The 27,500-nt window shown below is 36.9% G+C and overlaps 1 protein-coding gene across 3 annotated transcripts in view; it reads right to left on the minus strand.

Annotated features, from left to right (window-relative positions):
• Positions 1 to 27,500, minus strand: part of LOC136833413 (uncharacterized) — a 250,548-nt gene that overhangs the window by 93,957 nt on the left and 129,091 nt on the right. The window contains exon 1 of one of the 3 annotated variants that reach the window (XM_067095544.1): positions 5,107 to 5,284. The exons of the other annotated variants lie outside the window; for them this stretch is intronic. Within the exon in view, the coding sequence (XP_066951645.1) occupies positions 5,107 to 5,131 (25 nt within the window). The 5' untranslated portion in view covers positions 5,132 to 5,284. Of the gene's footprint in view, positions 1 to 5,106; positions 5,285 to 27,500 lie in introns of those variants that run through there. 3 annotated transcript variants of the gene reach the window in all.

Genomic DNA, 27,500 nt, shown 5'->3' on the forward strand with positions numbered 1-27,500 from the left:
TCAAAACTACAGTGTACAAAAGCATATGTACTGTAGAGAAAGGGACCTCTGCAAAGATTTTCAAAGCTCTAGAGTTCGAATTAGTGCTCTAAAGCTCGAGAGTGTGGACCAGTACTCTAAAGCCCTAGAACACGAATTATTACTCTAAAGCTCTAGGATACGAATTGGTGCCAAAGCTCTAGAATACGAAACAGTGCGTCTAGAATATGAACCAGTGTTCTAAAGCTCTAGAATACAGATCAGTACTCCAAAGCTTTAGAATATGAATCAGTACTCTAAAACTCTAGAATACGAACTGGTACTCTAAAGCTCTAGAATACTGATAAGCACTCTAAAGCTTAAGAATATGAATCAGTACTCTAAAGCTCTAGAATATGGGTCAGTACTCTAAAGCTTTAAAGTATGAATCAGTACTGTAAAGCTCTAGAATATGGACCGACGCTCTGAAGCTCTAGAATATGTATTAGTACTCTAAAACTCTAGAATAAGGATCAGTGCTATAAAGCTTTAGAATACGGATCAGTACTCTAAAGCTCTAGAATACGGATCAGTACTGTAAAGCTCTTGAATATGGATAAGTACTTTAAAGCTCTAGAGAGCGGATCAATACTTTAAAGCTCTAAGTTACAGGTTAATACTCTAAAGCTCTGTAATACAGAACAGTACTCTAAAGCTCTAGAATATGGTTTAGTACTCTAAAGCTCTAGAACATCGATTAGCACTCTAACGCTCTAGAATACGGATTAGTACTCTAAAGCTCTAGAACATGGATTAGTGCTCTAAAGCTTTAGAATACGGATTAGTACTCTAAAGCTCTAACATACGGATCAGCACTCTAAAGCTCTATAATAAGAATCAGTAGTCTAGAGCTTTAGAGTACTGATCCGTATTCTAAAGCTTCAGAGTACTGGTTTGTATTCTAGAGCTTTAGAGGGCTGCTTCGTATTCTATTGCTCTAGAGTACTGGTCCATATTCCAGAGTTTTAGAATACTGTTCCGTATTCTAGAGCCCTAGAATGCGAACCAATGTGCTAAAGCTCTAGCATTTATGAAAGCGATAAATTTGAGCTGTTGTGGTGGTTTAGACTTCCATCAAGGGTGATGGATGACTTCGGGTTATGGATGCTGTGAGACCTAATTTACATCTCATGGTTGTTAAATAAGACTGTTAAAAGCTATTATTTTTGAAGGATTGAAGAAATTAAATCTGGAGACCCGCTTGTAGTCTTTAATGCATTGACGCCCGCTTTTGCTTAATTTCTTAATATTGAAATGGTTATTTGTAAAACGTTAATGTTTCAAGATTTTTTTTTTTTCATACGTTCCGCAGAAAAGATTTCAATCCTTGTCGTCATGTTTACGAACACTGATTTGCAGATTTAAAGAGGCCAGCAGCAGCCTAGGGTTGTTAAGATACCGGATACTAGAGCGCAAAGAATAAATGATAACAAAATGAAGAAACTCACAAAGGGTGAAATTAAGAAAAAAAAAATTACGAACCGTTGCAGACGTTGCTCGAATTTCTCCGATTGAACGAACAGAGAGAGACCAAAGATTGATTCCGGGACGAGGCACACTGGGTCGTTGCTCTCTTTCTCTCTCTCTCTCTCTGCGGTTTCAGGTGCTAAAGGGCAAAGGTATAGAGGAGCTTCAGGCTTCCTAACACCTATATCACCTCCATATAAACTTCGAGCCGAACGGCCGACAGTTAGCGATGAGATGGTACAGTTCACTTAGCCTCTGCCATGTTTGCTTTTTAATTTTTTGTTTTCGTTTTTGTCCTTTTATAGTGTCAATAGACATCGAAAAAAGGGACATCACGAGTGCTTTTGTTCGCAGTGGATACAAAGTCGTTATATATATATATATATATATATATATATATATATATATATATATATATATATATATATATATATATATATATATATATATATATCTATATATATATATATATATATATATATATATATATATATATATATATATATATATATACACATATATATATATATATATATAGTGTGGAACTGATCAACACATGAGCACGTGTTTCACAGAATTACACTTCTGATTCACTCAGGATCGAACAGTTTCTCAAATGAAAGGCCAGGCTGCCTTTCATTTGAGAGGCCGGAGTTGATCCCGACGCAATAAGAAATGTACATATATATATATATATATATATATATATATATATATATATATATATATATATATGTGTGTGTGTGTATATATATATACATATATTGTTTTCAGTGGTATTTTATGTACCTTGCATGCTGACTGTACGATCTTTTGAGAAATCAGTAGCCCGTGGACATAATCCTCTCTCTCTCTCTCTCCCCGAAAACCCGACAGATTTTATGAGTGTCTCGATCGACTTCTATTCCGAGTGTGCTCATAAATTATACGCATGAATGGACGATAGGAAATGGCTCCAAAACAAAATTGATTATTTTCTCTGTCTCCTTACGGCCTGGGCTAGTGAGGTCAGTTTGCTGTCATATCTTTAGGATATGTTGAGCTGCTCTCTGTAGCACATTGAGATGCAGTTGTTTGGAAAACTTCAGAAAGTTTTGTAGTAAAACATGTCTTTGTTTTTTAGCAATGCTCATGAAGTTCTGTAGTAAAATTAGAACGCTTTTTGATGATTCTAAAGAAATCCTATAGTAAAACTAAATCATTTTTGGTAAAGCTGAATTTTTTTGGCGAGGATGATCACAGTCGCTATTAAAGCACAACTAAAATATTCTTTGTATTCGAGTGAGCTTTGTATTCATATAAGTAATGATATACAGTACTTTGATTTTTTCTTTTTCGTGAGAAATGTTTGATTAATAGGGGATTCTCCTGTGAAACAAAATTATAATGCTGTATAAATTATTAGAATTTTTGCAGACTGGTGGTGTCAGCAAATAGGGAGTTATTGAATCGTGGATGTCCAGTTTTTCGCTTTTCGACATTTTAGCAGTTTGCTGATGTAAGCATGATTTCGTTTGTGTCTTTCTCTCTGTTATCTTTATTTTACATTGTTCTGTACATCTGTTTTGCATCTGATTTTAATCGCAAAATATTACGAAGTTATTAACCCATGGGTGATTCACTAGCAGTTGTTAGGAATTTTTTTTGAGTATTACTTTGCCTAGGATGAGAAATGCGTGACTATGGCAGTCGGAAAGTGTGTTAGATAAGTTTTACCTAAATGAAATAAAAGAAAAATACGTTAGCTAAAGTTGGTATCAGTATTGTATCATATTTTTTTAAACGATTGATTTGGCTAACAAGCTGTATCGACAATTTGCCTGCCCCCCCCCTCTCTCTCTCACTCAGTGTATATATAGTGTATATCCCTCTCTCAGAAAAGTTTCTCTTTCTCCCTCAAAATAAACTCTCTCTCTCTCTCTCAAATCTTTTCTCTCGAGATCTTGATGAGATTTCATCGCGGCCATAAATAGCTATCATTTAGAGACGGAACGTTTTCTATCTCCCCCCTCCCCCTTCTCTCAAAACTTTTGTTTCTCGAGATCCTGGAGAGATTTCATCGCGGTCATAAGTAGCTATCACTTAGAGACGGAACGTTTCTCTCTCTCTCTCTCTCTCTCTCTCTCTCTCTCTCTCTCTCTCTCTCTCAAATCTTTTCTCTCGAGATCCTGAAGAGATTTCATCGCGGCCATAAATAGCTATCATTTAGAGACGGAACGTTTTCTATCCCCCCCCGACCTCTCTAAACTTTTCTCTCTAGAGATCCTTGAGAGTCATCGCGGCCATAAGTAGCTATCATTTAGAGACTGAACGTTCTCTCTCTCTCTCTCTCTCTCTCTCTCTCTCTCTCTCTCTCTCTCTCTCTCTCATGGAGAGATTTCATCGCGGCCATACGTAGCTATCTTTGAGAGACGGAACACGAATATATGCCAGATGTCGTAGCGATAATGTTGACACGCTTTAGATTTCCTTGTATGTACGCATACTGTTATATTCTGCTATAGTAATAGGCACTCGTGGAAGAAGACAGCAAATTTGTGTCGTATGCTTCGATGTTTGTACAGTGAGCACATTCGCTCTGCAAAAGATGGTTATAGTAGTTTTTTATCCATATTTCTATTGTGATATATATATATATATATATATATATATATATATATATATATATATATATATATATATGTGTGTGTGTGTGTGTGTGTGTGTGTATGTATATATACATATAACCACTTGCTTTATATATATATATATATATGTATGTGTATTTATATAGATATATACATATATATATATGCATATATGTATGTATGTATATAAAACCACTACTTTTATGCATATTGCAATAATATATATATATATATATATATATATATATATATATATATATATATATATATATATATATATATATGTGTGGATAGATTGATAGATAGATAGATAGTTAGATAGTTACATATATATATATATATATATATATATATATATATATATATATATATATATATATATATATATAATTTTTTTTTTTTGTAAATGGGCTTAAAACACTGTCTTGGTTAGGTGATTTCATCATAAACAAATTACGTGTGAAACACTTGTCTGTCTTCCTGTTTTTATGGATGAAGGGAACTTCTTTCATTCTTTCACTCCCTTGTGTAATCGTACGTGTGTATCTTTGAGACAGGAATTGACCAAAGCTTTAGATTCTTGGATCAGTAATAAAAGACGGCCTTTCATGTCTGTAAGGGAGAATGTAGTATAATAAGCAATGTGTTTGAAGCAGAGGCTATGTAGTTATCTTAGTTGTACGTGCAGAATTTCTATGAACAAAAGCAATCCTGATTCGTGTACAGTAGTTAAAGTGTATTATTACAATTAAGTAAACAAACAAGTAAGTATATCAGTAAGTGATGATTCCATGACTGTGGATCACCTGAAAATTCAAAAAAAGTCTTTATAAAAGTCGCACTACTTACATTTTTATTTTTTTTTTTATTTTTTTTTAGTTTTGTAAGAGTGATCCCATCCCTGTTTCTCGGTGTGCCCTAGGATACGGCATCTGTTATGTAATCATGCATGTTGTGTCCAAATTATTCGCTTCTTTGTTCTTTTTGACATTACCTGACGGTTCTCCCTGCAGAAGCATCGTCGGTGAAAACCTCCCTTGTATCTTTTCAATCAGGGAACGGGTTCTTCCATGGCGAACTATACTGTCTTGACAACTTGGTGAACGAAGATGTGGGTCAAATAAAGACAGCCACGTTTCTCCCCCTCCACCTTCTCCTCCACTAGGGGCCTACTCTGTATGGTCCTTCCCCCTCCTCCTCTCCACTCCCCTCCTCCTCCTCCACCACACACGCACACACACACACACACACGTCACTTCACTGGATATTGGTCATGTGCTTCATTTCACTTCACCAGCGACAAGAAGAAGAGAGAAAACAATTAAGGATGCTGATGGCACCGACGAAAGACGTCGAGGGCTGCTACCTCATTCAGCGCCCCTTTGGGGCAGCACTTCGTCACAAGATACCGAAGAAAAGTTTTGTCAGTTCGCTCGGCGAAGCTGTGATCTCCAACGGGATTATCGGCACCGGAGCAGCAGCAACAACGCCGAAGAAGGTAACGGGTCCTGCACCGCCAAAACAGCGTCAGCGACTAGCATCGTTTCGGCGCTAGTACCGACGGCAAGCCGCGTGCTCCTCCTGATATGTGTGTGGCTGGCCCATCACACCTGCTACCGCCGCCTCCGAAAACTGGAGTGGTTTGGGCGGAGCCTTGGCTCCTCTGAGGATTGGTTAGGCAGGTAGGATGGGAGAGGAGCTAGCTGTCTGTCTTGCCTTTTTTTTTTTTTCAGGGTTGAAAGGGAAATGGGGTGATTGGTTCTGTGAAAGCGAAAAGGATGATTGGTTTGACTATCTTTGCAATGGATTATATCCTCCAGGTGGTATGATGTTCATTAATTGTGTCTCATCGAGGAAAGAACTTGAGAATGAGCGAACGGAAATGATAACAAGACATAACTAAAAGGTTGATAATTGAGGCTTGAATTAGTCTGTTTCAATTCTGCTTTTACTTAAAACATTTGGATTTACTTTTATTTTTATATTTCTTAAATGAATAACAAAAGAAAACTTAGCTGGTGGGGAGGGGGCGGTGCTGGAAGCCAGCCCAAATTAGTGCCAGTCCCAAGCCCGGGTCAATAGGAAGGGGTTGGAGTCAGAAGGGCATCGGTCCGTAAAACATCTGTCAAAGCTAATTCTGAAATGAGTCGTTCAAGATAGAAACAAGTGGGGGAGTCCATTAAAAACGGCGACCCCGACTATGGATGAAACTGAAAGAAGAAGAAGAAGAAGAAGAAGAAGAAGAAGAAGAAGAAGAAGAAGAAAGAAGAAGAAGAAGAGAGTAGGAGGAGGAGGGAAAAGAGGAGGTATAGCCGGCCACCCTCTGGCCATGGCTGTCTTAGTAGGCCTACGCCTATGCTTACCAACATCTCGACTGGGGTAAGTAACTTGGATAACGAACATATGTTTTAGAATATTTTTACTTGAACGTTTCTGATATAAATATATTTTATTTATAACGAAGTTTAGTCATTTACTGATACACACATAATTCATACTTCCAGAGAGAGAGAGAGAGAGAGAGAGAGAGAGAGAGAGAGAGAGAGAGAGAGAGAGAGAGAGAGAGAGATGCATATAAGAGAATGAATCTGAATTACGGTTCAGTGACGTTACTATAAAGTTACTATTCTGCAAAACTAATTTTTTATTCAGTGCATTGACGTTATTAAAAAGTGACTATTATGCAAAAGTAATTTTTTATTCAGTTACGTTATTATAAAGTTACTATTCTGCAAAATTAATTTTTTATTCAGTGCACTGACGTTATTATAAAGTGACTATTATGGAAAACTAATTTTTTACTCAGCGACGTTATTATAAAGCGACTGTTATGCAAAAATAATTTTTTATTCAGTGCACTGACGTTATTATAAAGTTACTATTCTGCAAAACTAATTTTTTATTCAGTGCACTGACGTCATTATGAAATGACTATTATGCAAAACTAATTTTTTATTCAGTGACGTTATTATAAAGTTACTATTCTGCAAAACTAATTTTTTATTCAGTGCACTGACTTTATTATAAAGTGACTATTATGCAGACCATAGTTTTTTTTCCAATGCACTGACGTTATTATAAAGTGACTTATGCAAAGTAACAAAATATAGGTTTGTGGATTTAAATGGAAACACTCCAAAGAAATGACTTTAGCGAACTCTTTTTCAAACGAGCTGAAGTTTCGATCTTTCTCGGCAAAACAGGCGGCGTTCATGAGCAGTAATTTCACAGTAAAATTTCACGTTGCCGTTTAATTCGCCTGCAACTTTCATCAGTCTAGCTGATGAAAATCCGTCTCCTTTTTTTGGAAATGGGGACGTTTCGGCAGGAGTTGAGTCTGCGACGGATAATTTCGCTGCTTTATGGGCGTTGGGAGGTGACGTCCAGTGGCCACTGGAACGCCTCATTTTCAGCTTAATTCTACGGTAATCGCGAAGGAAATACATTTATTCGGAAAGATACTAAAAAAAAAAGTCTTTAAAAGATTTTAAATCCGCCATAGCTTCTGGAATATAATAATCAAGATTGAAAGTCATCTAGAGGGAGTGCTCAGGTGCACTCACTCGTACTGTGACATTACTTAAGGTTCTCTTTGGCGTCCCTTCGGCCCCTAACTGCAACTCTTTCCATTCCTTTAACTGTACCTCTGTTCATATTCTCTGTCTTCCATCTTACTGCCCACCCTCTCCTCACAAATGGTTCATAGTTCAACTGCGAAGTTTTCCTCCTGTTACAACAAAAACTTTTTTCCTCTCAAATTTTCTTTCAACGCTGAATGACCTCATCATAGGTCACAGCGATGTGCCTTTGGCCTAAATTTGACATTCCATTCCATTCAAAGAATGAAAGCTCTTCAGGGCCACTTTTTCCCCCATTCCGACGGAAGAAGTCGCACTCGCGGTCTCATTCTCACGCGAGATAATAAAAAGGAAAAAGTTCAGGTGAAGCAACTTCCGGTTTGGTGGTCACGTGGTCACGGAGCGAATCGAAGTATCTACAGTATAGGTTGTGGGATGGGAGACCATCGGATTAGGCGGAGGGGGAAGGAGAAAGAGGTGGCATGACGAAGCACCTTGACGAATGATTGGGATTTTTGGTTGGGTGGGGCTGTTGAATTAACTTCCCCACCCATTACATATATCGAATTTGTAATTTCTCGTTAAATTGCATTTTCTTCTATTTTCGTGGAAGATTGTGGTTTTTTCGGGTGGGGAGGGGTGGCTGTTGAATTATCCCCCACTCCTCCCATGACATACCTAGAATTTGCTTTTACTTCTTGTCAAATTGTGTTTTGTTGCAATTTTTTTCGTAATTCCATACCTGAAGACATGATGATGGAAATTGTTTCGTATATTTCATTTTGTGATAAAAAAAAATTTATTTGATTAGGCTTCAATATTTTCCTAAAACTGGCGGGGATTTCTTTCGCCAATGTCTGGAGAATTATTTTCAATATCTCACTAAGGCATAATGCTTATTGCTTGTTGAAAAATTTGATTATTTTATGTGCAGTGAAGAACGTCTTTTTTTCCATCGGAAATTAGTTTCCAGTGTCTGCACAGTTGTTTAATTTAACCACCCGTTTCTGGGAAATAAATAAGAATCTACGTAACTCATGATACGTGTATAAGTAGAGAATGTCACTGATTCTATTTTCTTCAAAAAAAGAAAAAAGACTGTGTCCGGTTGATCTGGCGGAAGAGTAAAATGTTTGTTTAGAACGAGAAGGATAATACCCGCTAGAGCTACCTGTTATATATATATATATATATATATATATATATATATATATATATATATATATATATATATATATATATATATTTATATATATATATATATGCCCTATATATATATATATATATATATATATATATATATATATATATATATATATATATATATAATATAAATATATATATATATATATATACATAGTTACACACACACATATATATGTATGGACACATATATAAAAGCTGGTGTTACAGACATTAACCTGTCCACGTGAGCCATAATTTTAATAAATAAAACCATAGACAATGAAAAAAAAAGTTGCACCTCAGATACCCTGTGGACAACCCTCCCAACTTCGCTGAAATAAAGGTACACTAGCTCTGATCACCTCGTGGACAGGTGACCTCCATTGATAGGCGAACCTGTAGCACAAAAATTCCCACGACCACGTGTGCAAATTTTTTTGTCATGGAATGGGCAGCGTCACTACCGAAGGTCAGTGTGTATAATTCTGCAAGTCATTCTGGTCTTGCATTTCAACACGGTTGCTGAGAAATATTTTAAGAAAAGGAAGGTGATTTCAATTTGTATTTTGCGCGATTATGTTCAGCTTATAAATATTGCTATTGGATTTTTGCTTTGTTTTTAAAAGTATATTGCAATTTACATTTTAATTGTGATGTGTGTATATATATATATATATATATATATATATATATATATATATATATATATATATATATATATATATATATATATTACATACATACATATATATATTATATATATGTGTATAGATAGTATAGATATATATATATATATATATATATATATATATATATATATATATATATATATATAATATATATACTGTATATTCAACAGGCGGAGGTTTCTCAAGAATCGTCTTATTTATTCGGTTGCAACGTTTTTGAAGCCAACCAATAGGCCTCATTTTCAAGCTACAAAGCAATACTAATTAATTGTACAATAAAATCAAGTTAAAAACATTCAAATACACAATATAAGTTACAATAAAACAAACACAGCTAAAAATATGAATGAGGACCAATCGTTGAGTGTGCAAGCAGAGGAAGGTCTGACCAAAAACGTCAACAGTTCACGAGAGATAGAGAGGTGTAGACGTGGCATGGGTGTTGAGTGAGGGGACCAGTATTCTTAATAAACAATGATTCTTTAACTGTTAAAAGCTTAAGATTGGAGGCTGAGCCCAATTTTATTGTACTAATTAGATATTTTTACTTTGTAGCTTGAAAATAAGGCCTGCTGGTTGCTTCGAAACTTTGCAACCGGATAAATATGACTTCTTTGACCTGCTGGTGTGCTTCCCCTGCCTTCATTGTATGTATATGTATGTATGAATGTATATATATATATATATATATATATATATATATATATATATATATATATATAACATATACATATTATTTATATATATATATGTATGTACACAGCATACATTATATACAAATATATACATTATATATATACATATATAATATATATATATATATATATATATATATATATATATATATATATATATTAACTTTATCACTTACACAATTGTTCTGTGCATTAATACACATACTAACAGGACCTCATTAAAACTGGATGGTATCTAGTGGAGATATTTATTGAGGAAAAGTTACAAGCTTCAAGAAAGCTTTTGTAACTTTTCCTGAGTAACATATCTCCACTTCAGATATAACATCCAATCTTAATAAGGTCCTCTTAGTAAATATATATATATATATATATATATATATATATATATATATATATATATATATATATATATATATATATATATATATATATAGAGAGAGAGAGAGAGAGAGAGAGAGAGAGAGAGAGAGAGAGAAGAGAGATATCCCATATTTGTTATATCCTCCTGTAGATGATACTTAAAAGTAATTTATCTGTCCCTGTTATCAGTAGCTTAATCTAGGACCTCAAGAAATCTTAGATAAAACTTGTTTGTCACATTGGCAATTTAGCTAAATGATGGCTTCATGTGGCCAATTTATCCAAACAAGAATTGCGCTCGTTGCAACGATTCAACATCTGCAGTTCTCAAAAAAAAAAAAAAAAATGAAAAACTAAGAAAAAAAATCTTATAAAGAGAACCTTGTTTCATAAGTGTCATTTGGCGCGCACGAATCTGCTTCGAAAAGTGCCTCCTCATCCTGTTTAATTTCTCTCTCTCTATCTCTCTCTCTCTCAGAATTGTAATACAATGTTGCATTACTCTGCATCGGCGCTAGTTTAGAGTTTATTTGAAATCCTAAACGTAACCAAGTTTTAACCGATTGTGCAACATTAAACACTTTTCCGACTTCTGTCGTCATAAATATAATCTCCACGGACATACTACCTTAAGATAAGACTCTGGTTCAAGAAATAAGATGATTAAATAGATTCTTCATTTCGTTTGATAAAGACCCGTGGAACAAGTGTCTGTTTTTTAATGGTAACGTTTGTAGTCAGCTGGTGGAAACGTTTTTCGTCATTTGTCACGTATTGGAAACTTTTATAGACAGAGAATGGAAACTTTTTTTGCCAGGTAATGGAAGCGTTTATTGCCAGATAACTGAAACGTTTATTGCTAGATAATGGAAAAATTTGTAAGAGAACGGAAACGTTTATTGCCAGATAACTGGAACGTTTATTGCCAGATAATGAAAACATAAGAGAATGGAAAAGTTTATTTCCAGATAATGGAAAAATTTATAATTGAATGGAAACGTTTGTTTTCAAATTACGGAAATGTTTATAGTTAGATAATGGAAACGTTTATTGGCAGAAAATGGAAACGTTTATTGTCAGGTAATGGAAAAGTTTATAGGCAGAAATGGAAAAGTTTATTGCCAGAAAATGGAAACGTTTATTGTCAAATAATGGAATGTTTATAGTCAGGAACGGAAACGTTTATTGCCAGATATAAAAAAAATTTATAGTCAGAAATGGAAACGTTAAAAGGCAGATAATGGAAACGTTTATTGCCACATAGTTGAAACGTTTAAAGAAAGAGAATGGAAACGTTTATTAGATAATGGAAAATATATTACAGAATGGAAACGTTTATTGCCAGATATTAGAAACATTTATTTTAAAACAATGAAAATGTTTATAGTCATAAAATGGAAAAGTTTATTGTCATTTGTCAAGTATTGGAAACGTGTATAGGCAGAGAATGGAAAAGTTTATTTCCAAATAATGGAAACGTTTATTGCCAAATAATGGAAATGCTTATCGTCAGATATGGAAGCGTTTCTTGTCAGAAAATGGAAAGTTTATCGCCAGGTACTGGAAACATTTATCGTCAGTAAATGGAAATGTTTGTAGTCAGGAATGGAAACGTTTCTTGTCAGAAAATGGAAATTTTTATAGTCAGAAATTGAAACGTTTGTTGTCAGTGAAAGGAAAGGTTTATTGTCAGGTATTGAAAAAATCTGTCAGAAAATGAAAACGTTTATCGTCAGGAAGCGTTTATATTCATATATTGGAAACATTTATATCAATTGATGGAAAATTTATAGTCAGCTAATGGGAAAGTTTATTGTTAGTTAATGGAAACGCTTATTGTCAGACAGTGGAAACGTTTATAGTTAGAAGAAATGCAAAAGGCTTTGGTTATAAACTTGCTCATAAAATGAATTAGTGTTTCACGTCATTATTTAATGCGGCTCTTATTCTGTGGCTTTTGGACAGGTGATTGTAATACAATTCCTTTCCATTGATTGACCGTAGTCTTGATCATACGCACTTCTTAACAGCTGCAGGTAAAGGAGAAGACTTTTCAGACTTTTCAGTGACGCTACAATTCGGCTATGGAATTCAGGTATGAGAGAGGGGTTCCAAGAGGTAGATAACATTCCCACCCCACCCCACCCCACCCCACCCCTCCCCGTCCCTCTTTTTGGGTAAAACTAGAAAAGAACCTGCTGTTCACGATCTCTGACTTTCTCTTAGTCTTCGTTTTCCGAGTCAAATCTTGGGAATCTCCCATTTTCGTTTTACAGGTAAAACCTCTTTGAGTCTCTTCGTCACGATCCACTCCGTTAGTGGAGCGGAATAATGGAAGTGGAAGAAGCTTTCGTAAGCATCTGGAGATCCTTGTTGAAATATCTCTCTTTCAGGAGCATACTCACTGAGGTAGCAACCCCACACCACAAACGCACGCACTGTTTTCTTTCAAGGCGTTGTTATTATGTTATTATTATGTGTTATTATTATTATTATTATTATTATTATTATTATTATTATTATTATTATTATTATTCAGAAAATGAACCTATTCATACGGAACAAACCCACAGGGATCATTGACTTGAAAGTCGAGCTTCCAAAAGATTATTATTATTATTATTACATATTATTATTATTATTATACATATTATTATTATTAAGGAGATGAACCCTATTCATACGGAACAAACCCACAGGGTCCATTGACTCGAAGTTCAAGCTTCCTAAGAATATAGTGTTCACTTGAAAGAAGTAACGGAAGATAATAAGAAATACAGAATGAAAAGATCAGTTATTAGAAAAGAAAAAATAGATTACATATTAATAAATAAGTAGAAAAAATTTAAGTAAATTATCAAATAAAGGAGAATTGCTGTAAGGTAGTGATGCATCGTATGTTCGCTTGAACTTTCGAGGTTCCGGTGGCACAACATCCTCAGGGAGACTGTTGATTTCATTCTTTTGAACAGGTAAAACATTACCTTGTTTTTGTTGTCCCGGAACTCTTAAACGCTTCCCTGTGGCTTTACCACAGGGAAGAATACCTTGAAATGTGTAGAGAAATTACCTTGACTGTAAAAACTGTTTGTGATATTACATGTGAGATTGTCTTCCTAACTGGGACACTTGGACATTTAGCGAGCTTCACTGCGCCTGTAGAATTTAATTTATGCAATAATCACCTTCGTGATACTGTTTCATTCTTAAAATCACTTCATTTTTGTCGTGATCATACATCCCTGAAAGCAGTGAATTGGCGAGAGAGCAGTACCGCCAAAGGCACTGTACTGTGGATAGCAGAGCGTCACTGAGAGCATCGCATTGCCGAGAGAACTATATTGTTAAAGGCACTTTACTGTATTGCAAAGGCACTGTACTGTGGATAGCGTAGCGTTGCGTTGCCGAGACAATTATATTGCCCAAGGCACTGTACTGTGGATAACGTAGCATCGCATTGTCGAACGTATTATCATCTCGAGAGCATTCACTGCCGAGTAAATTGTCTCCTGGACGGCTTTTATTGCTGAGTGTATTATCTCCTGGAGGGCAATGCATTGCCAAGAGCATTACCTTTCTTGGAGCATTGCCATCATGAGAGCATGTGACCTAGAGACGACATCCGGTCAGTTCTAACCGGATTCTTACGTACATAGTTACGTGTCCAAAATTGTCATTCCTTGCATAACCCACACTCGCTGTGCAAGGGTAATTCCCGTTCTAAGAGTCCACGTGTGTTTTTATTTGTTTAAATGGCGAGGATTGACAGGTTCCGTAAATTGGCGTCACAGGAGGTACGGTCACCGATGCGGGAAGTATGTTTTTGTGCTGGAAAATGCGGCAGGTACGCTCTTGGGATGTGGATGTGTGGAATCATTACGATTTAGGTGGAACATTTCGTTCAACAAAGAAGCTGTGATGACAATAAGGATAATGATGGTAATGATGATAGTAGTAGTAGTAGTAGTAGTAGTAGTAGTAGTAGTAGTAGTATCACGTCATGAGGCACACTTCAGTGACGTTGTTGATTCGCTTTAATGCTTAGAAAATGATGAGAGATTTTGTTTGCAAGAATTTTCCGCCCCCATCTGCTCTCCAGTGTGATATTTCATGAGTGGGAATCTGTGATTATTTATATAAAATGTATATTTTTCATTCTTTTCACTAAAGCATACCGATCGTCTATAGTTAACGGTTCGGTAATTCTACTGCTGGTACGGTAGCGGTACCTTGGTTATCGATAACAAGCTCTAGGTGCATTCGATAAAAAAATAGCTCTCAAATCGGGCTTTGATCTTTGAACTTATTGTTTTATGCATTGTATTTTTTGCAGCTAATTTTATATCTAAAGATGCGTGGCAATATATACATTCCAGAGAACAAATTCATTCCTGCTTTGTGCTGACGTCTCTTGAATTTCAGGTGTGCCTCTTTTGTTTTCTGTCCCCTCGTATTTGTTTATTTATCACCTTTTCATATAATTTTTCCTATAATTGTCTCTCTATCCCGGCTAATTTCCCAATGGAGCCCTCTTGGGTTTATAGTCTGTGGACTCTGTCCATAAGGGTTTTCTGCTGAAGATTTAAAGAAAGAAGAAAGAAAGGAAAGAGAACGAAAGAAAGAATGAAGGAAAAGGAAGGAAGACTAAGGAAAGAAATAAAGAAAGAATGAAGGAAGAAAGAAAGAAAGAAAGAAAGAAAGAAAAAAGAAAGAAAGAAGAAAGAGAGAAAGAAAGAAAGAAAGAAAGAAAGAAGGACAGCAAGAAAGAAAGAAAGAAAGAAAAATAAGAAAGATGAAAAAAGAAAGTAAAAAGAAGAAAAGAAAACAAAGTAGATTAATAAAGAAAGAACGAAAAGAAAGAAACTTCTCTAAGAATCAGGGACCAGTCAGTTACATTTCGGCAACGACCCGTGAGCAGAGATCTTGACATGGAGAATAGTCATTGTTTGCGTGTTCCTCCTGCCAGGTGTCCCTTGTTTAATCAGTTACCTGCGGAGTTAATCGCTTCGACCCCGAGTTAGATCACCGTTCCCTGCCCGCATTCGCCTTTATTTAAATAACGAATAGTTGCGAATTAAGACTGATTTAATGTGAGGTGGTACTGCATATTGCATTGGATGTATTGCCAGGTAGTATTTTGGTAATATTTTACTGTGCTGTCAGTTGCATGCTTCGTAATCGATGTATAAGTTATGATGGTGAAGTAAAATATATATATATATATATGTATATATATATATATATATATATATATATATATATATATATATATATATATATATATATATATATATATATATATATATATATATAATCTTATACATGCATACATATGACAGGGAGGGAGAGATGAATCACTAGAAAGAACTGACAGAGGTCTGTTTGCTTTTATAAATCTTTTATTTTTTTTGGCATGTTATAGACCAGTCGTCTTCTGTACAAATCGCGAACCCACCCTTGTTCATAGTCATAACTTTGAAGCCTAGAATATTCTGTACAAATTACGAACCCATAGTTATAACCTTGAAGCGTATAACGTCCTTACCCAGGTAAACGCAAGGAATTATCGCCCTCTTGGATGTCGTATTTTTCCGTGGCGGGCTCCTAATTACACGTTCTTTGCAGTTCGTTCCTCTAGAGCACTACTTTTCAGGTGGGAGATGGAGTCTCTTCGTTCTGTATGAATGATAACGAAACCTGTTAGGTCGGATGTTTGACTCAGCTGACGAAAGCTCGTGTCGACTTTTTAAAATCTTATTTTGTCCGGTATTTCATGCTGTATACATCTGCAGTGACACTGCAAGTATGTTCCTTGGCCATTCTTCACTTTGCAGTGCAGTATATTGCATTGCAAATGAAAGTGGTTTTTGACGTTCCACAGTCGGCTGAAGTTTTAGTGCAGAAGAGCATCGATGCACTGTACTGTTTAAAGATAATTGAAGACTGCTTTTTTTTTTTTCTTTACTTTTCAGAAAGACTGAATAGCATTTAGTTGTACTTCATTACCGTTGAGGTAAACCACTGTATTTGATAATTGTTGGTCGATATATATATATATATATATGTGTGTGTGCGTGTGTGTGTGTGTGTGTGTGCGTGTGCGTGTGTGTATGTGTGTGTGTGGTATATTCACGACTGACTGTGGTACCTATTGGGATTTCGAGTCCTTTTTTGCAAGGTCTCAGGTTCGATCTCGGCCTGCTCCCATCAGTCGACCTACACACACGTTTGTATACCAAATGAAGTCTAGTTAAAATGTAGACAAGTAGAGCAAAAAATCCCAGAAAATTTGGCTCTTGGACACAAACAACTACATTGGAGTCTCTACCTTCCCTAGTGTTCCCCAAATCGTTTCTGAAGACGAAGGCCTTGTGTCTGGCGTGCGATCTATGCACAGTGCTGTTTGCCCACTCAAAAGGGTTGGAAATTAATGAAAATGGTATTATTATAATCATTATTGAGTTACTGTAGAATCATGATAAAAGTAAAACAACGGCATCCAGATAGATATGTAACGTGCTTTTAGTTTTTAGGGTACGTATGGTACCCCATTGTATGTACCATGCGTTTATTTTTTTAGGGTACGTACAGTACCAGAATACATGTATACCATGCGTTTAGTTTTAGGGTACGTATGGTACCAAACTGTGTGTACCGTGCGTTTAGTTTTTAGGGTACGCATAGCAATCAGTGAGTACGCGGTTTGCATGGCACAAGCCGTATTTGTCTATCCCGTATAAGTCGTGCAAACTTTTGTCGTGCAGACTGGCTGTGCAAACGAGGTCGTCTGTGCGTGCTTCCGTTTGTGTGCTTACCAACACGGCACTCACTGAAGGGAAAAACACATTTTCTATGGAACTGCGAGAGTCACAGGATGTCCCCCCTCTTAAGGATTAACGTTCAATGGAGAAATTTCCGATAGTAGCCATGAAAATCACGTAGTCTTCTGCGGCTGCATCTAAGGATCTATTCAAGGTTGGTTTTGACGATACTGATATTATACAAGTCATATTTATTGTTTGTCTTAAGTACAGGTTGGGGTTGGCAACTCTCCATTGCTGGCAGTTCCTTGAAAACCCTTTTAAGATTTGGCCAATGTGTTAACATTTATTTACTATATTTTTCTCTCTCTCTCTCTCTCTCTCTCTCTCTCTCTCTCTCTCTCTCTCTAAAATAATAGAAACAGATCAACATATATTTACTATGTTTCTTTATATAGAAAATAGACTGTCTCTCTTCTCTCTCTTCTCTCTCTCTCTCTCTCTCTCAAATACCAAAAGAAAAAGAAAAGAAAAGAATAATAAAATCTGGCTGACTGATCAACATTTATTTACGATATTTCTCTCTTTATTCAGCCAACTTCCCTTAGACGCAAAAGAACGTCCAGAACTCATTCTGACAGGAAAGGCAAATGAGACCCTCAAAGCTGGCAGAGTGAGTACATTTTGTTGCCTGAAAGGGAAGTCAAGTGCATTTTGATGTAGAAGGTTTATTTAACTGCCGGCCATAGCTGGTGGTGGGCTTCAAGAATTCAATTTCCCTTCAGGTAAAATATTCGTTCAAAAATCAAAGATGTGCCTGTTGCGTTCTTTTTTTTTTTTAAGTTCTGACCGAGGTGCATTTTAGAGAAAAATATAGTAGATAAATGTTGATAAATTAGCTAAATGTTACTACTCTTTGGGCAGAGAGAGAGAGAGAGAGAGAGAGAGAGAGAGAGAGAGAGAGAGAGAGAGAGAGAGAGAACTGTTCATGTTTGTTTCTAGCGAAAAAAATTGTTAAGGGATGATAGTAAGTCACCCGGGTCTTATTAATCTTTTGACAGAGAGAGAGAGAGAGAGAGAGAGAGAGAGAGAGAGAGGACCGTCCATGTCTGTTTTCTAGAGAAAAATATAGTAAAACAGTATGTTAGTACATCAGCCAGATCTTATTATTCTTTGGCACAGAGAGAGAGAGAGAGAGAGAGAGAGAGAGAGAGAGAGAGAGAGAGAGAGAGAGAGAGAGAGAGAGATTTCCCTTCCGAGCAGAATATATTGACTAAAGGAAAGTGTCTTCATGGGAAAAGTCATACCAGGAAATACCATCAACATTCGCGTGTCGTATAATCGCATGTGCCGTGTAATCGTGTTTCGTGCGTCATTTATATTCACCTGGTATCGTGCACAGTGAGGTCTTAAATAGACTTGTTTCTTACGACGTTGTTGAATGGAGATGACTGAGATTTATTTTAAAAGTTGATGCGGGATTGAATTGTTTAACTAGATGCCTATAATGGATAGTGGGTGGTATATAATAAGACTCAGTTTCTCCATTTTCTGGTTTATTACAAAAGTACAAAATTGGGGTGCTTGTTCAGGTAGCGTCTCCCCCAAGAGTTCCCTTGCCAATCTCTCACTCTCGCTGTTTCACACAAACTCCACGCACACTGGTAACCAATTATAGTTTTTTTCAAAATTGTCATAAAAGATCAATTTAACAACATATTTGATAGTAAACATGATACAGAGGTCACTGGAACATGATCATAAAATATTTTTGTATATAAAAAGTCAGTATTTTTCAAGATATTTAAATACGGTAAGTGGCAGCATATTTTACATAAGTGTTGTCATATGTTCTTTCTTTGTCACAAGGCAACAACGTGTAACACTCTTAAGAAGTGACGGCGTCCTTGAGATTCCTTTAGGTTCGAGTAGGTGTCGACGCCGTCCGACGCAAGAGGCTGTACATGATTACCTTTCACTGCCCTTACAGAAAAGCGCTTTATGCACATATTTCGTCATCATAATTCTTTCAAATATAAGACAAAGCTTATCATGTTATTCAGTTAATTAGTTATAAGACTATCATTCAAACTGCAATTAGCAAATAACTTTTAAACAATGATGCATTGTTAATATACTACTTTACATATGTATGTGTGGATGCTGTATGTTTGTACATCTCATGAATTTCAACGATGATAAGTCATGCTTGCTAAATATCTGCAAGGGAGTCTGATTGAATTTTGCTAACGAGTACTTTGGAGGTATTATTAGTCACAGCGAATTGATAGGTAATTTGAATAAGTTCTGAAAACTCTCTTTTTTGGTTTATGTATATATGATGGTTCAGCCTCTACTGCAGCAATGTTGTCGACCGTTGTATGGTTAAGAGCTATGATTTATAGTCTCTTTTATGAATTTTCAAAAACAATTTGGGTGCGCTTTACCATGTGGTTGTAGGAAGTTTAAAACCTTCAGAACATTAAGAGTAATCACTGTCTGTAAGGAGTCTGAGATGTTAGCAGTTAGCCTACATTCTCAGTAAAAAGAAAATAACTGTTGTTCTTCAGTTTTTACGTATTTTTTATGGTTCTCTCCAGAACAGTTTAGTTGTCAAAATATATTTCTTGACGGAAGCGTGCAAAATTCACAGTTTTGGTATCGTATAGATTAACTTTTAAAACGTTAGTCAAAGTACACTGACAGGCTTTTTAAGGGATTTGTTCTTTCTGTATTTCCTATAACCTTCTGTTACTTCTTTCCAGTGATCACCATAATATTTTTCGGGACCTTGAATTTAAGTCAGTATTCTCTGTGGTGGACTTGTTCCATATGAATAGGGCTTATCTCTGAATAATAATAATAATAATAATAATAATAATAATAATAATAATAATAATAATAATAATAATAATAATAATAATAATAATAACAATTTCGCCAATGGCTCCTGTGGTGCAAGTAAGTCTATCTTCTGAATAATAATAATAATAATAATAATAATAATAATAATAATAATAATAATATATTATTGAATCTGATTGTTGCTACAGTGCCGTTCAGAACAGCACTGTAGCAGCAATCAGATTCAATAAAATATGCTTAAATGAAGGGTTACTACCGATATTTACAAATAGTAATAATGATAATTTCAAGCCAGTGCATGTAAAAATAAATCCACAATAGTTTGTGAGATAAATAAAAATTTGGAGACAGTCGTTTGCAGGCTTCGGCTTGTCAAAAAGCGAAAAGGCATTCCTCAAGTGAAAGCGCCTCGTAGCGGGGTAGCGCCTTCAGTGCACCTCGTGTGGTGCACTGTAGGCATTACTTAAGGTTCTTTGCAGCGTGTCTTCGTTCCTCTAGCTGCAACCCCTTTCGTTTCTTTTACTGTACCTCCTTTCATATTCTCTTTCTTCCATTTTACTTTCCACCCTCTCCTAACAGTTGATTCACAGCGCAACTGCGAGGTTTTCCTCCTGTTGCACCGTTCAAACCTTTTACTGTCAGTTTCCGTTTCAGCGCTGAATGACCTCAGAGGTTCCAGCGCTTGGCCTTTGGCCTAAATTCAATCAACTCAGGTGAAAGAGAGACGGCATTTTTGGTGGCAGTTCGTTTTCTTGTGAGTATTGAAAAGCAAACGAAAGGAACTATGTTTAGTGGAGAAGTTGAATCTCCTATTTTTGCTTTCTATACGTACCCTTGTAAGTCGCTTACTCCCTCAGAATTTGGCATATCAGACTTGCCTGTGTCTTACTCCTGCACCTGGTCATTATTGTGATTCATGAATGTTCAATGTTCTCTATTTTCTTGTGTGATGACCGTGGCGAGCTAACTATACCAATAGTTAATAATACTTGTTAGCTAATTGCACCAGTAAGTAATACTTATTAGGCATTCTGGCTGATAAGTATCAGACCAGCTTCTTGAAGTGAAAAAGGTTCAGCGAATCGGGAAATACAGGAGAGAATACCAGATTGTAGCACAGAACGATATGAAGGTGACCAAACAAGGTGACCATTTTAGTGACAGAAATTATCAGGAAATAATTCTTTCATTAATTACTATATAACCTCTGTAAATTGCCACTTTACTTTCTTTAAGCTTGAAGAATTAATGCCAGCTACCCTTCTAAGTAACAATAAAAAATTGGGCATATACTTTTGGGGTCTGAGAATCGTTATTGATGCCCAATCCTGATATAATGTCAGTGCCGTGGATACAAATCGGTCAGTTAATATCTATGTTAGTTTTAATATGAATCAGTATTACGATCACCGTACTTCTGCTTCCAGCAAATATGTCAAAAAGTTCTCACTCTAAGAACGTCATATTCTCAAGGGGATTCTAATTTCCTCATTGGACGAGTCGGTACCGTTCTCAGCTAGAACTCTGCTGGCCCACGTTCGAGTCTCCGACCGGCCAATGAAGAATTAGAGGAATTTATTTCTGGTGATAGAAATTCATTTCTCGTTGTAATGTGGCTTAGATTCCCAATAAGCTGTAGGTCCCGTTGCCAGGTAACCAATTGGTTCTTAGCCACGTAAAATAAAAATCTAATCCTTCGGGCCAGCCCTAGGAGAGCTGTTAATCAGCTCAGTGGTCTGGTTAAACTAAGGTATACTTAACTTTTAAGGGGATTCTTGATATGCACAAAATGCCTTTTTGGCAGTGCATGGTCTCGACTCCACATACATGAAAATTGTTATGCCGACGCTCCGCCTGCCATTCATTCCATTGCTGTAAATGATTCATGATCATCTCAGAAATGGGTTTCAGTGTTATTGCCTTTCCTTTGCAACTGACTTAAGATGTTGGCCCTTGGAGTACGGGGGTAGGGGTGGGGTTGATGGGTTGGGGTTAGTAGAGCGTGTCGTGAGGAGTGGGGCGTTGCTTATGGCTGGAAGGGCGAGCACGGGGCAAATTTCTCCGCTTTTTATGGCTTGCAGTTTTGCACCTCTTACGTAACGCGCCTCATTGCGTAATTGGTTCTGCTTTAAAGAGCCCCTCTTCCAAGGAAGACGCCACAGAAAAGCTCCTTTGAAGGCCTTTACAAGACACTATAGGCCTCTTGGCACTGATACCCCTGAAGGGAGTACGAGTACATGAGGAATTCCAACATTAATTCCACCCCCACCCCCGAAACAGGTTGTGATATCCATCTGATTACCGGGGCAAGGTAAATTTTTCGGGACCTCTATCCTGCCTAGGGGATGGCCAAACCGGGAGCCAATAAAAACTAGTGGGGCAGTTCGAAGTGTCTCCCCATTGGCTCAGACGACAAGAGGGCGTGGCCATGGCTATAAAGGCTTGGGAACATAGTATCTCTCTCTCGGCTAACTGTTTGCTCTAGATAGTTACGGAAAGAGCGGAGCAACGTTTTCCACAAACGTTTCTTATTATGAAGATTCTTATAAGATTTAAGTATTAATTAACTAAATGGCAAAGGTAATGGGATGACGATAACTGTGTTTTCTGTCTCTGTGATCTTTAATTTGAAATGTACAGTAGTTTTTGCTACTCATTATATTTGAACAGGAATTCATACCCACATGGATTTACATTGAATTTGCCAGGGAAAGTGTATTCATGTTTGCCTGAGTATATATATATATACATATATGTATAATATGTGTATATATACATAATTATAATATATATATGTGTATATATGCAATATATATGATGTATAATATATATATATATATATGTGTGTGTGTGTGTATATATGTGTATATATATATATGCAATATATACATATATATGTATAATATATATAAATTATATATTTATCTATATATATATGTTGTTATATATATATATATATATATATATATATATATATATATATATATATATATATATATATATATATATATATACATACAGAGAGAGAGAGAGAGAGAGAGAGAGAGAGAGAGAGAGAGAGAGAGAGAGAGAGAGAGAGAAATGTAAGTGACCTAATACTCAACTCTATGTCATGCTCGCCTGAGTATTCCATGAGGTCAAAGGTCACGTGCTCTGCTCTGAAGGAACCACTAAGTGTTTAGAGCAGTAGTTCTAACGTAAGGTGTAACCTCACCAGGTGTAATTTGGATTTTATGGGGCCAATCTGAGAATGTTTAAACTAAGCTAATGGCCTTTAGGCTTCTCTGACGCAATATAAGAATTATATATATCACCATAGGGGGCATCAGGAGTTTAGAGATTAGGTGAGGCATGGCCAAAAAAAGGTTGGAACCACTGGTTTAGAGCAACCCTTTTGAGAACTGTCTTCTTTCAAGTCACACTCGACTGCAGCTTCAAGTGTTAGCTGATCACACCTCTCAAGAACACTGGACCTTCTCCTTCACTATCAAGTTTGGGGGTCTCCCTGTTCCGTCTTCCTTCCTCCCTTTTCTCGTTTCCTTCTGGCCTAGGCCAGTCCCATAGGCCTCTACCAGTGCCGTAGGTCCCATCCTACGGAGAATTTTCATTAATAATGCCCTGCTTACCAAGAATTTTCATCAATAAATCACTACCTACGTGGAGTTTTCAACAATAAATCCCTGCCTGCAAAGATTTATCATTAATAAATCCCTGCCTACGGAGAATTTTCATGAGTAAATCCGTGCTTACTAAGAATTTTCATGAATAAATCACTACCTACGGAGATTTTCATAAGTAAATCCCTTCCTTGGAAGATTTTTCGTGAGTAAATCCCTTCTTTGGAAGAATTTTTCTGAATAAATCCCTACCTACGAAGAATTTTCACAAATAAATTCCTACCCACGAAGAATTTTCATGAATAAATCCCTGCCTACGAAGAACTTTCATCAATAAATCCCAGTTCACGGATTACCGTGATGTATGAGGTGTGTTTGCTGGACTTCTTCAGCCATCGGTATGCAGCATAGCTTTGTATGCGTTGACTGGACAGCGGTGCAATTTCCGGAGTTCCCGGATCACTATAATTTTGCGAGATTTGTATCCCAGTTCTCCGGCGGGTTGGTTCGTGCCATTGGCTGAACCTGTGCACTTAGAGTAAGCACCGGTATCTCGAAATTCGTGATCGAAAGCGCTCATCTTTTTTGTCAGTGGAACGGATTTTTTTTTTCTTTTTTTTCGATGGTCGAGAGGATTTCAGTTTGGAAGACTCCATTGAGTTTTGAGAGTGAATAGCGATAGTATTAGGTTAACTGTTGAAGTTCTGTTATGTTCCTTTTGTTTTGCAGTATTGAATTCGAGTGGGAGATGTCAGTGTAAACCTTAATAATTTTTTTTTATTGATTTAACTCGAATACTTTCTTCGCTGACTGTTATTGTAAACAGTTGTAAACCCTTACTCTTACGGTGTGTCAGCAAATAGAGAAACGCGTAAATGATTAGTTAATGAGGAAGAATCAGTAACAGGGAATTAGAGATCTTTTTTATCTTATGACGTAATAGTAAGGTGTCTGATGATATGCCTGTAGTTAAGAATGTTTTACACTTGGAGAGAGAGAGTTTCCGAGAGAGAGAGAGAGAGAGAGAGAGAGAGAGGTGCAAAAGGCATGGAAATGATTTAGATGTAGTAGAAGTAAAACGCAAAGAACGGGAAGGAGAGAGAGAGAGAGAGAGAGAGAGAGAGAGAGAGAGAGAGAGAGAGAAGCAAAAAGTCTAGAAACGAATAAATATATATTAGAAGTAAAACGCAGGAGTACAGAGAGAGAGAGAGAGAGAGAGAGAGAGAGAGGCCTAGAAACGAATAAAGATACATTAGAAGTAAAACGCAAAAGAACGGGGAGCGAGATAGAGAGATATTCTTTGGGGTATACGTATTTGGACAACTCTTTTAAGATCTAAAATGTGTCATATTCGTGAGGTCTACTTATCTGGCGTTTTTGTACCCTAGAAAAAATAATATACTTATAATAAACGCAGGTAATTTTCCCCCATTAATCCGCTTATTGTCGTGACGAAATAAATTCTTCCTTGATTAGATGTGCCTCTGGGCAGCTCGTGTTGCCAAGGTCTTTTATACGCCCTCACGCAAAGCAGCCGTATGTTTGTGGCTATGATGCTCATCTTTCTGTTTTATCGCCTTTTCACCGCCGCCATTGAAACTTGAAGATGATTGATGGTGCCGTATGGATGTGTCTGGTATTTAGTTGCTTAAGAATATTCCAAAAGATGGCTGCCCTCCCTCGCTGGTGGGTGGGACAAATTGCAGTTTATAGCGCTTTATTTTTTACATTCTTTTTATATTTTTGTCGTGTCCGCTAACAAAATTGAACGGAGGTTATGTATTGGACCGCGTGTCTGTTTGTAAGTTGGCCTATCTGTCTAAAGAGTATGGACGGATTTCAGTGAAACTTTGTGGAAGGTCGGGCTATGGGGCAAGGACGATTTGGTCAGACTTTGGGATGAATCCTTAACCCAGACTGGGATCCAAGATTATTTTCTTCAAGGGAAGGGAGTGGGGGAGGGGAGGTTGCTTGGCAAAGGTACTCACTTTCAAAGGACCTCCAGTTAATCATAGCTTTCCCTTTATCATTCTGAGACACGGTGGCGAAGGTTCGGTCAAGAATCAATCTTAACAACGTTTATGGTGGTTGATGCTCCCACCGTAAACTGAATATTTAAAGTTCTTTCTGGACCGTGATATAAAGTATCTCAGGTGTGTATGCCGCACCTGAATCCATCTTAGCATCTCTTGATCCTGCCTGCGCTCTAAACCTTAATTTATTAAAATAGAATTGATAATCATCGCTTCCTTTTTTTTTTTTAAAGATTCCTTGAATCTAAATATTATTAGTATATTCGTCTCTTCCCTCTTAAGGTTTCGTGAATCTGATGAAGTGGTCACCGCTGTTCGGTTTTAGTTTTCCGTAAAAGAACTGTTGAGATGGCCTTGTCTGTCCATCCGCACTTTTTCTGTCCGCACTTTTATCTGTCCGCCCTTAGATCTTAAAAACTACCGAGGCTAGAGGGCTACAAATTGGTATGTTGATCATCCACCCTCCAGCCATCAAACATACCAATTGCAGCCCTCTAGCCTCAGTAGTTTTTATTTTATTTTAGGTTAAAGTTAGCCATAATCGTGCGCCTGGCAACACTATAGGACATGCCACCACCGGGCCGCGGCTGAAAGCTTCATGGGCTGCGGCTCATACAGAAAACTCGATTGCGCCGAAGAAACTTCGGCGCATTTTTTACTTTCAATTTTCTTTTTTGCTCTCTTTTAACGCGTGTCCGCTCCGTGCTGTTGCGACAAATAATGCAAGATTAAGAATTCACGAGGTCACGAAATCTCAATTTCTGTCGCCCGGGCGTGTGGTTGGAATTCTTATCTCTCCATTTTTTTTATATACAGACTTGGGAATAAGCCCAGCTGTTGGCAGCTCTTAAACCGATATTTTCCGTCGATACTCGCTACCATGAGAGAGAGAGAGAGAGAGAGAGAGAGAGAGAGAGAGAGAGAGAGAGAGAGAGAGAGAAGTTATAGGAAAAGGTGATAAATAAATAAACATGAGGGAGTAGAGAATAAAACCGATACTCCTGAAATTCAGGAGACTTCAGCAGTTGAGAGCAGAAATGAATTTACCCGTATTTTTTTTCCACCTGAGGAACTCTGCTTCTGTTGTCACTTACAGTGTTTTGTGTCTTGGAAGAGCTAAAGAAGGGAATATTTATCCTATTATACTTTAGACGTATTGATGTGCTCAATCCTGATGTCATACACTGTCAGAAATCAAAGTTTTATCTCAGGAGGTCAGCAATTTTTATCGGAAGCGGATGTCTAGAAGTGCTTGATGTCAGACTCGGGGAGCTGTTGGTGGCTGGGAGACTGTATTGCTTTTGTTGAATATGAAAGTGGGAAGCGCCTGTGAAGTTCAAGAATGCGATACAGAGAGAGAGAGAGAGAGAGAGAGAGAGAGAGAGAGAGAGAGAGAGAGAGAGAGAATGAATGTATCCTTCGACTCCATGATTCGTCGGGCTCTGCTGTTAGCAGCCCTTAAACCAATATTTTCTGCCGAATACTCGCTACCATGAATGAGGTAGAGAGAGAGAGAGAGAGAGAGAGAGAGAGAGAGAGAGAGAGAGAGAGAGAGAGAGAGAGAGAGATTCCCGGGAATCCTGTCTTCCTTGCATGGCCACT

The sequence above is a fragment of the Macrobrachium rosenbergii genome, chromosome 51 (genome assembly GCF_040412425.1).
Source record: "Macrobrachium rosenbergii isolate ZJJX-2024 chromosome 51, ASM4041242v1, whole genome shotgun sequence".
In the NCBI taxonomy this organism is placed as follows: Eukaryota; Metazoa; Arthropoda; class Malacostraca; order Decapoda; family Palaemonidae; genus Macrobrachium; species Macrobrachium rosenbergii.